The 18,483-nt window shown below is 35.3% G+C and overlaps 1 protein-coding gene across 8 annotated transcripts in view; it reads right to left on the bottom strand.

Annotated features, from left to right (window-relative positions):
- Window positions 1–274: 274 nt before the first annotated feature.
- Window positions 275–18,483, bottom strand: part of STX17 (syntaxin 17) — a 51,326-nt gene continuing 33,117 nt past the window's right edge. For all 8 annotated transcript variants that reach the window (XM_039855955.1, XM_039855911.1, XM_039855919.1 and 5 more), the window contains 4 exons: window positions 13,449–13,564; window positions 13,322–13,372; window positions 5,680–5,766; window positions 275–4,953 (listed from right to left, as the gene is read on the bottom strand). In XM_039855955.1, the coding sequence (XP_039711889.1) occupies window positions 4,714–4,953; window positions 5,680–5,766; window positions 13,322–13,372; window positions 13,449–13,564 (494 nt within the window). In that variant the 3' untranslated portion in view covers window positions 275–4,713. The remainder of the gene's footprint in view (window positions 4,954–5,679; window positions 5,767–13,321; window positions 13,373–13,448; window positions 13,565–18,483) is intronic.

Below are 18,483 nucleotides of genomic sequence, written 5' to 3' on the forward strand. Positions count from 1 at the left end.
TTCAAAGTAGAACTGACAGGACTCAGGTGAGAGGCCAGATATAAAAAATGGTTGGAGAATCCCCGGCTGGAATGGGAGAAGAAAGCCACCCCTGAGAAAAAACTTACTACAGGCAACAAAGTCAAAACTAGATCTCCTGATTCTCCTCTTTCTACTATAGTTGTTGCCTGATTTAGAATGTTAAAGCCAGTCTGAAAAACAAACAAACAAAAAAATGACCTCAGCAGGCAACTTGATATGGCATAACAAAAACTCAGTTAAATGACTTTGAGGCTTTTTTTTTCTGTAGACATGGTTATATTTCTAGCTTTTGTGCTAACTAACTTTGATCTTGGGCAAATCATTTGCCTTTGACACCTTTTTCACTTTTCTTTCAATTTATTTCTTTTGTTAATATTGCACATATGTATTGCTTTTCTCCCACAGTAAATAATTCTTTGATGTGGATATTTTATCACCAATAGTTTATAATACCCAAGAAGTTTCTCTGTCGAATGTGTCAAATTAATATAGTGAGAACCACATATTAGGAACAAAATGAAGTGTTAATAAAAATACACACAGAACTGGAACTGTTTACATTCATTTAGGCTATCAGGAAAGCATCCTACCTTTTATTAGGCCTCTGACTACTTATGAACATTGTCTAACATTCATAAGTACCTGAAAGCACAGCCCCATTATACTTTATTACAAGAGAAAAAAATGTCCTACTTCATCATTCCTCCCAAAGATTTCATACAGCAGCAGTGAAGAGCAAGAGGGACCCCCTAAGACAGACCTTTTAAAGTTAACATAAAGTACGGCTTGGTTTGTTTTCTGTATTTTCACTGGAGAAAATATATATTATGTATTTATATTTTAGGTTTACCTCAACCTTTTGTGTTTGATATTACAATTATCCAGTCCTTATTCCTGTGCAAACTACTTAATGGCACTTATGGGCAGGCAGGCAGCCCACAGAAGGTTACTTGTAGTATTCTCCCTTTACAGCGCTCGCATCAGTATAACCTAAACGTTCTTGCTCCAACAACTCTGGCCAGCGTACCCCCTTTCTGAGCATCCTTAGGTTACTGGCTCCAGCATAGGTGGGTAGGAGAGCTAAGGCAGCAAAAGAAAAACAAAACTGAGGAAGGAACAGAGGAGAGGTCACAATGACAGAGTAACTAATAAACACTGAGATGGCTTTCTTATATGGTTTGCAAAATATCTTTGGAGGCAATTCCAAAAAAAAGTTTCAAAAATGTTCTAAGTAATACTAGTGTCACTACAGTAAGCACATGGCTTCCTATGGGTACCATTTTAAATGATAATACTATCAGTTATTTGATTCTGAGTTATGATAGATTTGTCTTAGACAATATTACTTTAAGAAAATTTGTTAGATGTGTGGGTGGGCTAGAAACACTTTTAATTTTATAGTCCAAAGACCAAATTCAGCACTATGTATTTCTGCACTAGCTACCATTAAACACTTTGAGGCTGCTTTGAGATTTTTTTTTAATAAAAGTAAAATGGCACATATGATTTCAAAGTAACTCTGCCTTACAAAATACATGGGTGTTGGGTGAAAGAGAATGAATAGCCCACCTCAATTTCGTATACAGAAGCAGCACATTATGAGACTAACAGGAAATTTTTGTAGTTCAACAGGCCCAATTAACCTCTATTTGTAAATCATTTAAATTCTCTCAGAGACTCGTTTTCCTTACCTATTAAATGCCTAGTGAAGTGCCTAGCAAACATAAGATATTCAATGAATATCAGTTCTCCAATGAGGGAGTTTTTGTTTTTTTTGTTTTGTCAAACTAAGGGTCTCAACCAATCAGTAGATTATGAAATCAATTTAGTATGTTGCAACCAGCATATTTTAAAAACAATAAAAAAAAATCAGAGTGCACCACACATAACGGTAAGTATTGTTCTATTATGCATATGCTGAGTTTTGATATAAGTGCATTTTTTACGTGGGTTATAACCAAAAAGTTTCACTCTGCCCTACAAAGAAATTAGCAGATTATATCAAAAAAGCTTTTAGGAGTGTTGCCTTTATTTAAATGAACCTCTATAAATTTTAAGAACTTAAAGTGTTCCTCACCTTTTAACTTGTTGCAGTAAAAATAAGATATGAATCATAGAGAAGATTTAACCTAATACTGTAGGACATTAAATTCAATTTTAAGATTGATTTCTGTGTCATACTAATTTATACTTCTTATACTTTGTATTTTGTAGGTATATGATTTATAGTTGATTAAACACTTCTAGAAACTTCTACAAAAAGTTGGCTATTAGGTTCTAATATTGGAAAATTAGATACAATTTCTAAATAATTTTAAATTATAAAACTTTTTAAAAGGACTGTAACTTGTCTAATCATGAGGAATGCTGGAGTGATATTCCAATCTTGATGAGTAGTAAACACTAAAGGCCTATATGAACACATACACTGGTGTCTCAGACTGGCTCAGTAAAAATGAGAGATCTCAAAACAAAACATGAGCTTCAATTATAGGCCTCCTCTTTCCTTCAGGTCCTAATATAAAACCAGTCCAACAGTATAAGAAGTTCCTAGTTAAATTAAGATTATGGGTTAAAAAGGATAGTCAATTTTGAGTTGGTAGAACGGGAATAAAATGTAGTAATAAAGACTGGGCCACGTTTAAGGGTAGAATACTACAAGTTACAGAATTCAATGATACAGTTGAATTTTAACGTAACTATATCTTAAATTTATAATTTTAGCCGACCAAGCCAGATTGGTCATTATTAGAACCACCTGTGGGACTAAAGTGTAGAAATCTTGTTTTTTTAAATATGTGCCCATTCTGGTTTGAACACCCTATGTTAAAGGGACTATAAAGGTCAGGGAAAAAAAAAAAAAGGTGGAGTTCAAAAGTAATTATCCCAATTTTATAATATCCAATATCAAATACTGGATCAGAATCTGACACATATTCAAAGTACTTCCTTCTTGATATTACATTAAAGATGCAAGTCAGTAAGTAGCAATACAGTACTTGATATTTTCTAGTTATTTAGTGACAATAAAAATGGTGCTTTTTCTCTTTGGAATTTATTGGTGAGAGTCAAAAAGTATGAAAGTGAAAGGTCTCTTTAGCTTAGACACAGAAGTAAAAGGTAGCAATCAATAAAAGTTATTAAGAGTAAACAGCATGAGAGAAGTGATAAACCCTTCAACTGCCTGATAAATCTGTTTGACTCCTGAGCAGAGAAAGCTCACACCTTTGGTGTAGGCACCCATTCCTCTGTCCTCAGAGAAGGGTAAAGAGTAAGGCAAAAGGTGGTTCCTTCCTAAATCAAATGAGTTGGGGGCAGAGGATAAGGCTACCTGTAATATTAATCTTTTTTTCCTAAATTTAAAACCATTTGCTATTTGAGACAAATATTGGGTTGGGCTGGGCCAGGCCAGGCCAGGCCAGGCAATGCTTGCTGTCAATGTCAGGTGTTGGGATTAGCACCACAAATCCTTCATCATGACTGAGTCTTGGCACCAAGCTGTGTCCATCATCATCTTGAATTGAGAAAAGGCAAGCATGAATGCCATTCTTAGAAAGAAACAGCAGCTGTGAAAAGCGAAGGAAAGCACAGGATAGCAAAGCCTTGGGGAAAAGGTGGTGGTAACAGAAGTGAAGTAGAAAGCTAGTTCTTAGCTTCACCAAGGGCTGGCTGAAATGACTTTGGGTCAGAGATTCCCTGTGTGGCAGGTATATCAGCCCCTTGAAATTAGAAGATGCCCCCTATCCCCGCTTATTTTTTTAGCTCAAACTTAACAATGTTGGAAATATTTGGAGATTTCTCTCTCTCTCTCTCCTACAGGTTAGAGGAAAAGATGAACAGAGATGGGAGACAATACAAAAAAAAAATAAAGATTATGGGAAAATCCCTTGTTATATATGCGTAGAATTTACTCCACAAGTCAAAGAACTTTTCAAAATGACAAGGGAAAGAAGGCAGAGGGTACTGAGTCTTTGAGGTGTTAAGAAGCAGGCTGATAGAGCAAGCTTAGTGACTGGCTTAATAATATTGTCTCCTACCACTTGAGATTCTGTCTTTATCTAAAAAGAGGCAGAAGGAAGAGTTCAGAGAAGGAACAGTGTCACATATTACTATATTTGAAAGAGAAGTTAGCCTTTCTTTCCATTTACTTACACTATTAGTCTCCCTCACCAGAAAATATAATTGGACCAAACTGCAATAGGGTTCATCAAATGGATCATTACGTAGTTCACCTGTGCCCCTCTCTAGATCCTGACTTCCCTATTTGATAAGAAAGGCTCTTGAACTCCCATTCTTTTCTTTCCTAACAGGCCTAAATAATCTCCTATATTTAGGAGACAAATAAGCACATTTATATATGCTTATTAGCCTTAGGGTCTCCACACATCTCATGTCCTTATTAAAGTTATAGATTCAGTTTTCACATTTCCAGGCAGAAAATCTGCTCCCTGGCAGTCTTTAAACTTTACCTGCAAATATTATACACCCTCAGCCCAGGCCCCTTCATCTCTAACACCTCCATTAACACCCCAGCAAACAACAAAATATATCTACTTATCACAGTTCAATCCCACTTAAACATCTATAGCCATTATCTTGATAAAATCATGTTTCTAAAGTTGAGTGTCCAACAGCAGCAAAAGTCCTCATTAGGATAGATAAGTTGGTGCCAATAATACTGAAGTTTGGTTTTTAACTGCATTTTTTGTCATTTTGGCTGAGAAGATCTGGACAGCTGGAAGTGAGCTTCTCCATCATTTTCTGTTTCTTTCTTTGTATCAATTTTCCACCTGTGAAGCCCAACACCCCACCACCAAGTGCAGCTGCAATTCCTGCCACTTTGAAGCCTGCAAGGAGGCCAATCGGACCCCCCACCACTCCTCCGATGAGTGCACCTGCCACAGGCAGAGCTGCCAGCTTGTATTTTGCAGCCTGCAAAAAAAAAAAAAATTCAATTTAGAAATTGAGTTGAGAATATCTGCCTGCGGTGATGTGCATTTTCCTCCCATTACTCCTGGCAATGCCTCTTTAACTCTTGGTACATAATTAACCTTAGAGATTGTATTGAGGGAAGGGAGGGTAGAGAGAAAGTATTCCACAGGTACTACAATTGCTCCAGATCTCAAAACTAAAAGAAATGGGCTACAAAGAATGAACTTCTGCAAATTGATTTTACTTGCTAAACAATCAATCCACTAGCCTAGCTGGCTTAAACAGTTTCGGTGGCCACAGATATCCCTGAAGCTTTTATGTTGCACAGAAGATTATTCCATGGGGTTAAAAGCAACATTCTATGGAAAATAGATGGTCCCACTCCACACATGCTATCACATCTTTAGACTTTTGCCTCTACTAGATTCTGGCAACTCTCTCTACTCCTCTCCCTGAACCTCTGCAAATATTCCCTTGTAACGCCAAATGCCTTATGGTGAGGCCTCGGTTTATTCTCTTTGAAAAAATTTCTCTCCCCATAGAATAAACCTTAGAGTAGAATATTACAAAAGCCATTGATTTCTTGCACTACCTATGTGTCACTTCTTCCTTATTTCCTTAATTGCTGGTTCCCTCAACATTAAAGAGAACAGATCAATTGGGTTAATACTACAGATTCCTGGGAGCCAGAGTACCATTGATTTGTCAGCAGGAGCAGAATCTCACCTTCCCCAAGTTTTTGGTTCCCTCTTCAACATTCACAGCAGCACTGTTGACATGGTCTTCAATGCTGTCAATCTTCTCCTGCTGAGACTAGATGCAAAGGAATTATGAGTGAGCGATCCTACTGGGGAGCAGCAGAGAGCCAATACACACTATTTTAATTCCTGTAATCAGGGCCCATGTACTGCAGTCTTAATAGCAGTTCATTAATAGCATCTGATAAACCATGTCATAAGTACAAATTCACTTCCATGAAAAAAACAGGGTGATTTAATTATTAGGTAATAAAACGGTGACATCTTTATAGGAAAAAACATCTCACAGTAAAATTCATTCAAACATGCAAACATATTATTCTCCAAGTGAAACTAATTTCTAGGAGAAAAAAAAATCCAAAGAAGGATTTACATGTCATGTTGGGTTTGATGGAAAAAAACAAAATCAAACAAAAAAAACCTCCCAAATGTCTCTCATTTGAAGATTCAGTTCAAAACAGGCAAATTTACCCTTAGGAGTAAAACACTCTTGATCCAATATGTAAAAATTATGTTTTAGGAATAAGAATACAATATGATTTGGCCTGCCATGAAATCTTTCCACTTGTGATATGCAGCTGGGAGCAGAGCATGAATTTACTGTCCTGTGTTTTACATCTATACAACTTTAATACATTTTAAAATCATGACAAGTTAAAATGTTTCAGATCAAATATATTAATAAATCATTCTATAAAAAATGGCAACACCTGCAGTGACACAACAGAAATTATGACTCATGGAATCTCTGTATAGAAGGAATGCTTAGGTCACTGAGAACAATTTTCCCCTCAGATGTGTGAGGCCCACTATAACATTTCTGACAAGTGGTTACTGAACCTCTGCTCATACACCTCCAGTGACAGGAACTCATTACTTGCCAAGGAATGCATTCCCATCTTCAAATCAATTTAATTTAGACAGACTTTACATACAATAATATGCACGCATTTTAAGGATATAGTATGATGAACTCTGACAAATATACAAACCCATGTAACCGCCATCATATCAGTACATAGACTATTTAGTTTTTGTTTTTGTTTTTTAATTCACAGGAAAAAGGGAATCCCTCTTTGATTCCGGCTAAATGCCAACTTCTACAATGATTGTGAAATAATTCAACTTTAATCCTGAAGTATTTTATTGTCCTTATATAACGGGCCTCTCCACTTTTACTGAAGTAGATATAATGAACACACTTCGAATTCCAATCATTTCATTTGAGAGCATGAAACCCAAACAATACAGCTCATTTTTCCCCTACAATTGCTTGTTCCTATCAGCATTATTGACATTTCTTCCTTCCTCATATACCAAGTATGTACCTTTTCGCTGTTAGACCTTTCAGGTTATCTATTCATTCTTATATTTTCCATCACTCCTTTGACATCTCTAACATGATCTCTAAGAAAGTCCTTTATCAGTTTCCCTTCTAACATCTCTGTCAGAAACATACAATAGTGATCCTCACACTTTGAGTATGCACCAGAATCAACTGGAGGACATCTCAAAACACAGATTGCTGAGTCCCACTCCCAGAATTTCTGATTAGTAGGCTTGGGTTGGGGCTTGAGAATCTGCATTTCTAATGAGTTTCCAGGTGATGCTGATGCTGCATGATTCTCACACTTTACAAACCAATAATATACATACATGCTAGGATTAGGGGCACGACCTTTGGGCAGTTTTCCTGTGTTCAAATCTTACAACAATCACTATGCTCATGGACAGATTACACAAACTCTCTAGGTGTCAGTATTCTCATCTCTCAAGTGAGGCTAATGATACTTCTATTTCACAGAGTTAAAGGAAGAATAAAATAAGATAGTGTCTGTAGAGTATAAGGGGAAAAATAGAAAATGTCATCCTGATTCTCCCAAAAAAGCTTAACTCTCATCTTTTCTATCAAAAAACATATTAAATTTGTTCCTATGATGCTAAAAAATTCTAGAGCACTAAAACATTAGCTCTCTTCTAGCATTCATTCACTCAATTTTTATTTTCTTTGGACAATAAAACTTCTTTAATGTTAGCTTTCTTTTTCCAGCCCATAGGAGCATAAGTGCCTGAACTTGTTTGGAATTCTGACATCCTACCACTGTTTCTATTCAGGATATCCCCAACACTTTCCATTCTTGCCTGAAAGTCTACGGTAGCAGATAAATCACAGGTGTAAAACTCTTATCATCAACCTCCATATTGTGATGAGTTGAGGGGTAAAGAGAAAATAGCCAACATGTCTCCTTTATCTTAGTCCCAAACTAATTCAATAGAGATGACAGAGCCTACCATGATTATTGCCATTTCTAACCCTAAGTGTGATCTCAAGGCCTCAGGGAAATATTCTTTAATGCTCCTTCCAAAAAGGTTGGATACTGCAGCTCTATGAGTTTTTTTTAATAAAGTACAACTTAAAAAGTTTTATTTTAGGTTTTTTTTTTTCCACAAAAAAATCCTTTAGAACAACTGGAGAAAGGACCACAAGACAAAACGAAGCCTGAGATTACTGATTATTTGAACTGTAATAATGCTCCCCATCACTGGAATCGCTAGTACTTAATGAGGCCTGTCTCATCCTGAAGAGTAGCCCACACCTGTAAGTACTTATTCACTGACATAAGGAAGCTTGCTTAAATATGGGCATGGACATAAGACAGAGGGCAGACCAACTGCTATCCTGGGATCAAAACTCATCCCTCAGTTGTGAAGATCTGTCTTCTTCCACAGTTTTGCTTGGTTTGAATCCCAAACTTTACCCATATCTTCAAATTCTGCTTCTTGAGTAAGGAGGACTAAATGATAAAAATTAGAGTTAGGCAGGAATCTGGTTTCTGAGTTGTCAAACACTGTCTATAGAATGACCAACTAGACTCCATTCAGAGCTGAATCTGGTCACCAGTTGTGCACTGTGTCCTTGGCTCTTTAAGTTGGGTCAAATCATCCATACACGACTTTACCCCAGTATAGGAAACCAAGCCCCTAACAATAATGATGGCTTAGGAACCTCCTCACCTCTATCTATCCCTTCTTGCTTCTGATTTGCTTATGTTTGCTCTCATCTGTCTGGACCTCCCACATCTGATAATCTTCAAACTCTCTTCCTGACATTATGTACATTGGCACCTCATATATGTTTAATATTAAATTAAACCATTTATGAGAGTCACTGTGGTGTTCCTCAAACTAGAGTAATGCATAGACTCTACCTTTTTAGAGGAAAAAAATTCTCAAAAGACTCTAAGAATATGTCTATGGATTTGATTTTAAGAAACAATGAATATGTCCTGTATCTGCTTGAAACAAACAAACGAAAAACTGAATCTTAATTGCAGTGAAGAAAGTATGATTTATTAAGTTAATATTTATCAAGTAGAATGCAATTTGGGCATTTGAAATCAAAATTAATGAAAAAATTGTTTTTCCCTTGAATGCTTGGTGTGGACAATTACAGGCCTAGCATCCTCTATATCATGCAATACTAATACATTCAACAAATGTATTCCCAAATCCATTTGCATCAATAAAAATGCTCTCTCTTGAAGAGTCTTGCTAGTAGTTGCACGGTTTTATTAACATTCTTAAAAAGCTACAGGTTTCTTGAAGAAGTTAATGCCAAAATGCCACGTAATTTCCTTTATTCCTGACTCTAAATTCCAGCCAGCTTTCAAGGCTAGCTCTACTCTTAGATCTTGACTTATCCAGATAACATTGAGCTATCCTGGCTCTGGACTCCAAGGTATGTAATCTCTACTCCTTAATTATATGCAATCACATACACAGAGAACTCCAGAAACAAACATGCAAACACTTTGATATACAGGCAGAACACAGGGTTATATTGACCTAGAATAGGAAATAAACACAGTAGGTAAGTAGGATCTTGGCATCATGGGATTCAGCAATATGAAAGGGACTGTAGGAACTATATATAGTACTATAACATCTAAAGGTAATGTTGGTGACAAAAGTACAATTTTAGACAAGGAGCCAAAGAGAGAATCAAATAAGGGAGGGGCAAAAGCAGGAACGCAGCTGGGGTCAGTAGAAGAGAGGAGATGGAAAATAATAGACATTATCTTATTTAGTCCTCCCATCTCTTTTAAAAAGTTCTTTGTTGTCAAATAACATCCTGAAGGTCACATAGGTAGTAAATAGAAGAATCTGATCTAATCTATCATAACCCAGTTTTTGTGCACTGTGTCCTTTTGCACTGCATCCAGAGTAAAACTGGATTTAAAAAGCCATGGAGAATAAGGCAAAAGGTAGAAACAAAAATGGACCTACAGTAAGGGTGGCATGCTATTGAGCAACTAACTGGCGCAGAGTTTTTAAAATTCTTGATTAGACATAGGGCTGGTCTCATGTCTAGAGGAAAGAGGGCACTTGAGCAATACAGGTTGAAGAAAAATGAAGCAGGATACCTAATAGATATTAATTTATTAATATATACTGGAACACACCTGGATCTCTCAATAGCTATGAAGGTTCTCTTTTATTTGTGGTAAAAATATATATAACATAAAATTTACAATTTTAACCATTTTTAGGTATACGATTCAGTGGCATTAAGTACATTCACAATCTTGTGCAACTGTCACGACTATCCTACAGGTTCTTTTTAATACTATTATCTATTCTACTTTGAGCTTAGCACAGTATTACACACATAGAAAAGTGCTCCATAAATAAATGGTTAATTTGCCTAGATACTATCATGTCCATGTGATGATAATGAGAGGATGTGGTCACTCTGGTTATGCTCCCAAGTCATTTGGTGCCTAAATAGAGCTTCTGTGAGTCCTTGACCATGTGGTCATGAGAACTCAGTCACCCTAGGAACAGTAATCAGGGGTTCTTCTTTGAGCTTTTGCCTAATAACATTCTGTCTCATGTCCTTATACATATTATAAATAGAATATTTGAGTACAACTATGGCTATAGCCAAAATCTTCCTACACAAACCCTCCTTACATTAGGGGTTAGGACCTGCTTACATAACCTAATCAGATATAAAACTGTCAAATGGCCACAAACCCTTAATTTTTCTTTCATGTGCCTATCCTATGGGAAGGGAATGTATTTGTCTTGAATGAGAAGAACTCTGTATATGCTCAGTTTGTTTTTTAAATCAACTTTATTGAAAAATAATTTATATACATTATAATATCAATGATTTGACAAATGTATATATTTGTGTAATCATATATGTATAGATTTTACAAACTGCATTAGATCAGAGATTATAAGTTACAATAACTGAATAAATCTTGATTCTAAAAATAAACATTTTGGGGTTCTTGTATCATTTCCTTTTATATGAAAATATATTAATTGATTGTATAGATTCCTAATGCAGAAACTTTAAACATTTTGCTTTTTCTAACTTAGAGGCATTGAAAAAGGAAAATGCTTTAAATGATTTACTATATTCAATGTAGGCATTAAATTTCAAGAAAAAATCCACAAACTAGAAAACAAGCAGAGTACAGGAGTGGTACTGAAAAGCCCAGAAATCATATTATAGAAGGAGCACATTAGAGAATCAGGAGTTTTTAAGAGTACAAAATATGCTGAGGTGGGGTAGTGTGAGGAAGGATAATGTTGGTTTTAAAAAGTTGACAAACTTTTATATGGAAAAGAGACAATGTTTGTTCAGTAAATGATTTCAGAGGGAAGTTATTATAGGGCAGAGTTTACTTTACATAAGGAAGAACTTCTAAGAGTTAGAGCTTCAAAATGGAATGGTTGAAGTATGAAGTATCCCTGCACTGTAATTGTTCGAAAAGAAGCAAAAGACTATCTATTTGAGAAGTTGGGTCAAGAGTAGAAGGATTCGGATAGTTGGTTTCTTAAGTCCCTTCCAATTCCAACTCTGTGATCTAGGAATTTCTTATAATTTAAAGCCAGATGTCAGAAGACGTATAACCCCAAATCATGGTTTAATCAAGAAGAACTAAACCTAGCTAGAAGTATAAGCAGAAACAGGCTTGCACAAGTATGTACATACATATATACACACACAAACTCATACATCCAACCTTCCCATAATTTTAGGGAAGAAAAAATAAAAATAATTTAGAAAAATAACAACAAAAAAATCTATTCTATCTTTCTCATCAAATCTACTTTATGTTCCCTAATCTTTGTTAACAGTATCACTGGCTACCTAATTATGTAGAAAAAAGCCTTCATGTTTTTTATCTTTGACTTTTCCATATTCCTCCAAAATCTATTAAGTCTACCCCAGAAATACTTCTCAGCTGTCCTTTACCTTTATATAGCACTCCCCTGTTGTCCTCAGGGGATATCTTACAAGACCCCCAGTGGATGCCTGAAACTGTAGATAGTACCGAATGCTAAGTATTTTTTCCTATACATACCTGCACTTTATGGCTTCTCTTTGGCATATCTGAATTGCCATCATCACTACTTTGTGCTCTGGAGCCATTTTAAAGTAAAATAAGGGTTACCTGAACATAAGCACTGCAATACCTTGATAGTTGATCTGATAAACCAAGACAGCCACTAAGTAACTAATGGGCGAGGAGTGTATACAGCATGGATACGATGGATAAAGGGATGATTCATGTCTTGGGCTGGACAGAGCAGGACAGCACCAGATTTCATTGCACTACTCAGAATGATGTGCAATTATTTCTGGAATTTTCCATTTAATATTTTCAGACTGCAGTTGACAGTGGTAGCTGAAACTGCGGAAAGTGAAACCATACATAAGGGGGGATACTATACTTATATTGCCATTACTGTTGGTGAAACTCTTGCAGTTGATCCCTAACTAGTTGTCACACCTATAATCTTCCCCTCCCCAAGATTATTATCCACACTGCTAACAGTAATCATTCTGAAGCACACACTGGATCTCATCACTCTAACCTGCTCAACAATCTATACTGGCTCCTTAATGCCTACAAGGTAAAGTTCAAATTCTTTGGTATGGCCTTCAGTGCCATCTCAATCTCACCCTAACCCTCTTTGCTTTGCTTGCCCACTATACTTTATGCTTTGGTTACATTGCAACACTTATCATTCCTGAAAGACCAAACACTTCTCTACTCCATGTCTTTGTTCAGCTGTTTTCAGATGCACTGCCCGCCTCTCCACCTGTAGACAGTTAACTTAATTTCTGAAGTTCAAGCAAATGCTACTTATCTTGTGAAGCAATTCTTAATGCTTCCACCTCACAATCCCTGCCTCCTTTCCCTAGAATTTCTTCTTGGAGCTTATAATACTTTTCATCATACCTTATTTTTGCATTTAACAATCATGGTTGAAATTTCAGTTTTGTGGGGGTCCAAGCTTATCTCCACCCACTGTAAATCCTTACAGGCAGAAAGCAGGCTTAATTTATTTCTACGTCCAACCTTGTCAGACCCACAATGGTAAAGATCTAACATAATACCTTTTATATAACAAGTGCTTAATAAATGTTTATTGAATTGATTTGGAATTTGAGAATAGACTTCTATTCATGGCCTAATACGTCTTAAAAATTGTAACTTCTATTAAAATTCTAATCGATACCCTAGTAAAAGCCTCTTATCTCTATTAATCTACCATCTCTGAGCCAAAAACAGTTACATACTTACATTCACGAGGAGAGAAAATTCTGTGACCAGTTGGCTAAGTTCAATTAAGTCCTTAAAAAGAGAGAAAGAGAAGTTACTTACTTTTATCCCTCACAGCTACCAAAAGGAAAAAAAAATTTTAACATACCGCTTCTAAGGTTTCCCATGATTCTGCAGCATTTTGATCTCGAGGAATTTCAGGCAATGCATATATCTGAGTCGTATTCTGAGGATCAGCTTCAGCTTCAGTAGTATGAAATGCTCCTGGATGAACACAGCCTCATGTTTAGAGTTTATCTGCTTTGTTAGAAAGGCGATAGCATAATCAACTTCATGAAATGATTGCCGTATAAAATGCTTACTAACTGAATTCAGGGTAAAAGTAAATTGATTATTTCATAAAAATAGATTTATCTATGGACAGATTGTTACCAGGTTAATAAATATTTTTTCTTTAATTATTCTACAAAGTTAGCTAAATAAAAAAAAAGTCTACAAATATTATCTACCTAATCTGAATAACTAGGGCTAGATGTAGAAGAAGCACCAAAACAAACGAACAAACAAAACAACCCACAAAAACCAAGAAAAAAAACTATTCCATTTGGAAATGTTTCATAAAGAGATACCCAGTAGAAATAGGTTCAACACTTTTCTTTGCTAAATCATTAACGTTTTCTTTGACTATTTTAGGAATAAATTTCAGATTCTGAGGGTATTGAAAATAGGGAAGCAATATGATTTTAGCAATAAAAATCAAGTCATTTTTGGTAATAATAAATTTGTCATCAAACTAACACCCCTTACCATATGTATCTTTTTGTACATATTGTTGCCCTACTTCTCCTGAATTAATTTATGCTCCAAACTTCAGCTGCAAGTCTTTCTTACTTCCTTGTACTGGTTTTACTGATCATTCATTCAACTGATATTTATACAATGCCTACTGCATGCCAACTGGTGTGTTAAGATGCTGGGGACAAAATGGTAAATCATAAAAACAGTTCCAAGGAGTCAACATAGTATAGTGGTTAGGAGTATAGACCTTGTCAGAAAGACCTGGGTAAGAAACCTGGTTTGACTATTTACTAGCTTTGACTTGAGAAGGTATTTCATTTCTCTGACTCATTGTCTTCATTTATAAAATAAGATATTTACTTTGCACTGTGGTTGGCTTATATATTAAGAACAAGTGGTTAAAAAATAGTTACCAATACTGCCATTGCTACTGCTGCTATTATTAATGGAGCTTACCATGTAATGTGTGACACAGACACGTTAACAGGCAAGTTCAGTGATAGTCTGAGAAGAACTGTGATGGCTAAGTATGGAATGCTATGTGAACACAGAAGAGAGGTATTTAACCTAGACTTGTAGAGGGGAGAGTGATCAAAGAAGGTTATGAAGCTAAAGCCTGAGGATGAACAAACATTATATTAGTGAACTGGGGCAAGGGTAGAGGGAGAAGCAGAGAGTATTCATGTCAGGGAGAATAATACATTCATAGGTTTGGGAACCGAAAGGTGTTCAGTATAGCTGAAGCATAGACTATGACAAGAGAAAAGCAAAGGTTGAGGTTGAAATCGAAGGTGACAATTTATCACATTGTAAACTATGTTAAAGAGTTTTATCTTTTCCCTAAAATGAATACAGAACTATTAAAAGGAGTAGGAGACTATTGGGAAACTGGAGGGTGCCATATCAGATTTCAGATTTAGAACAGGAACCATGGCTGTAGTGTGAAGAATAGATTAAGAGTGTAATTGAAAAATAAAAAAATTAGAGAGTGAAAAACAATTGAGAGGCTTTTCAGTATGTCTAGTGTAAAATGATTACGATCTGCTCGAGGATAGTGGCAGTGAAAATGGAAAGAAGAGATCTTTTGCCTCCATTACTTCAAGCTCAAAACACCTATCACTTTAATATATTCTGAGCACCCATTATATATTGTGTTGGGTACCAGGGATGAAAAAGTAATACAAAGTAGCTGTTCTCAAAGGATTTATATTCTAGGACGTAGTTCCATAGTGTAGTGGTTAACACATCTGCTTTACACGCAGAAAGTCCTGGGTTCACACCCCAGCGGAGCCACGGTCCATGGTCTACGGCCATGGCACCCTGAACAAGCCCAATGACTGATCTCGGAAGCTAAGCAGGGTCGGGCCTGGTTAGTACTTGGATAAGAGACCACCTAGGAATACCAGGTGCTGTAGGCATAAATAATAATAATAAATAACAAAAAAAAGAATTTCTATTCTAGAAGAGTTAGACCTGCAAAGATACAATCCTAAAACAGTAAGATAGTTCATTAATATATAAATAAATAGATATAGATACATATAATATTGTGTGGGAGTTCCAATGGGGTGGGGTGGCATCGGACCCAGCTTGGTACGGTGTGCAGTTTATAGGACAGCTTCCTAAAAAATGTGATCTTACTAGGCAAAGAAGATAGGAATATAAATTCTAGGTAGAGAGACCAGCATGAAAAAGGCCCTCAAAGAAGAAACAATATAGCTTAACATAAAATCAGCAGTTTGGTCTTCCCAAAGCATAAAGTCAAAGATATAGAGTTACAAGTATAAAACATTATAGATGATTAGAAGAGGCCTTGGTACACCAGTTAAAGACTTTGGACTTTATCTTCTAACCCTTTAGAAGGGTTAGAAGCAGGGAAATGAGAGTGACTTGTGAGACCTAATCTACTCCAAAATGTAAGTCATTATAATTCTAAGTCCATCTTCATGCTCAATTTTTTTTCAGCCTAGCCTATAAGAGAATTGTATTTTATAAAATTGCATTACTATTTTACTTTCAAAATTTATGAATGTTTTACTTCTCGGGGGAAAAACAAACCTGTCTACATTGTTTAGGAAGGGCATATAGTCCGTTGACTGAAAAGTAATTTGTAGGCTTATCAGAATTGACTGAGTTCTTTTAATTTTGATTCTTATCTGAATACATTTCTTTATCTTAAGGGAAGAGCAAAAACATCAGATACGAAGTTTTACATTACAATATTTTGGCAAGTATCTAATATTTCAAAAGCTCTCTATAATTTTTACAAATGCCTAAGAGTTATTTACCCTATGTTCCAAGTTATCACATAGACACTTAAATTTTCATTTCAATCAAGATAAATCAATTACTCTAACACCTTTCTTCTACTTAATATTCCTATTACAAGAACTCCAACTTCTTTAATAGGCTGATGAATAATAATTTCATTATTGACAGACCAAATGTAAAGCATAACTTCATAGACACCACAATGCCCACTTGAAAGATTTTTTAAGCCACAACCTTTATACTATTAGAGAGGATTCAAATAAAGTATGCCAGAATATGTAACAAAATGAGGAGAGATTATCATTTTTAAGTTCTTGATCTAAAAAATGAAGGGATGGGAAACGTTTGTCATTTTAAGCAAACATTAAAGATCTCCCTCAGTAAAAAATAAGAAATGTTTAAGTCACATCTCACTTGAAACCAAAATGCATATGCATCTTAGTTCAAATGGAGTTGTAGGACAAAGAAATCTGTTCTCTTCCATGGAAAATCCTGCTGTAAACTTACAACTTTGAACATCACTAATCAATTTGAGGCATGACTAATAATTAAGAAAGGAAACCCTTTAATTTCTACAACTTCTATAATTCATTTATTCCAGATTGTATTAAAATCAGTACCTCAGTGGTCATCCACTGACTTGGAACTTTTACAAATTGTTACATATATGAGGCAAAACATTGTGACAGATTATAGCTGCAGGAAAGAAGGCTAAAGAAGGCTGAAGAACTCTTACCCTGTCCTCATAAGTCAAAATTGCTATTGTTTCATATGACATAATCATCTCAGTTCCATCCACATGCAAACAACTGCAAGTGTAAAGGGCATAAAGAATATATATACATATATGTAACTCATCGCTGTTTTTCAAACTCCAGTTGTAAACCTTATTATTGACTAGAAACTTATATAAGCATGAAGATATTTTTAGTTGAAGTGAGAAATAAGCTTAATAACATTTAAGACATAAAACTTCCCTTCTCTCTATATGCCTAAACATTCACTCATTCATTCACTCATTTATTTATACTCATTCTCTCCCTCTCCCCACTCCGACTTCCTTTCTCCATCTATCATAAAAGGCAATGATTCTACTAAGGATTACAACACAATATATAAGAAATTTCCACTATACTTTAACTACATTAGAAAAAATGTCATTATAAATCTAAATTAATTCAAAAGCATTTCTTGAAATTTTTCATGTTCTGAAAGCTTAAAAACAATAAAATGAATTTATTGATCATCTACATAAATCTATCAAAATAAAATGACTTCTAAGTCGTGGTTTAATTTAGCTGCAAAGGAGGATTTTTAAGAAAATTAAAACCAATAGAAAACATATCTTCTGAATAATATTCGAAAACCATCTACATATTTTACAAAACAGTTCAGTACATGTACATACTTGTGATAAAATCTAATATTTCATCAAATTCAATATGATAGTCTAAAGTTCCCAGCAGTATTAGTATTGGATTCTTTTCTTTTGTGAATATTTGTTTAAAATGTAATATTCTGTTCCTGTTGTGCTGGTGAAGTTGTGTGCTGGATGGGGAGTAAGAAAGACAAAGATGGAGAGAAGCAAGATTCAGTCTGTATGACTTGATATACCTTTCTAAATACAAATCAAATCTTTAGGCTCATCACTTTTCTTGGTGGGAAGTAATATGCTAAAAATGAAACTAGACACACAAAAGTGAGACAGAAGGGAGTTTCTCAGATCAAGCAAGATTGACAGAGAAGATTTGCTTTAGGAACTCTCAGAATGTGGACAAAAGAAACAGCAAAATCATCACAGCTTTCTCCGAAGCTTAATAAGCTTCTTTTATTCTCCAGAGAACATAAAATGTCCTATTCTACTTGTTATTTCTATCTGTAAATGAAAAACTATTTTTGAATTTTGATCTGTCTCATGGAAATGTAGCAACATTGGTCCTGAATCTCTGCTGATGTTTCCAACCAATTTATTTAGAATCAGATTGAATTTTTAAAGGAAAAGGTTTTTTTAAGGTACTTAACTTCTTTGCAAATCAAATACATTTTTTTCTGTATAGGCTGTCACTACTATGAGTATCTAAAGCAAAAATAAGGAAAAACCAGAGAGCACTAGA

This window comes from Pteropus medius, unplaced genomic scaffold (assembly GCF_902729225.1).
Source record: "Pteropus medius unplaced genomic scaffold, Ma_sr-lr_union100, whole genome shotgun sequence".
Taxonomy (NCBI): domain Eukaryota; kingdom Metazoa; phylum Chordata; class Mammalia; order Chiroptera; family Pteropodidae; genus Pteropus; species Pteropus medius.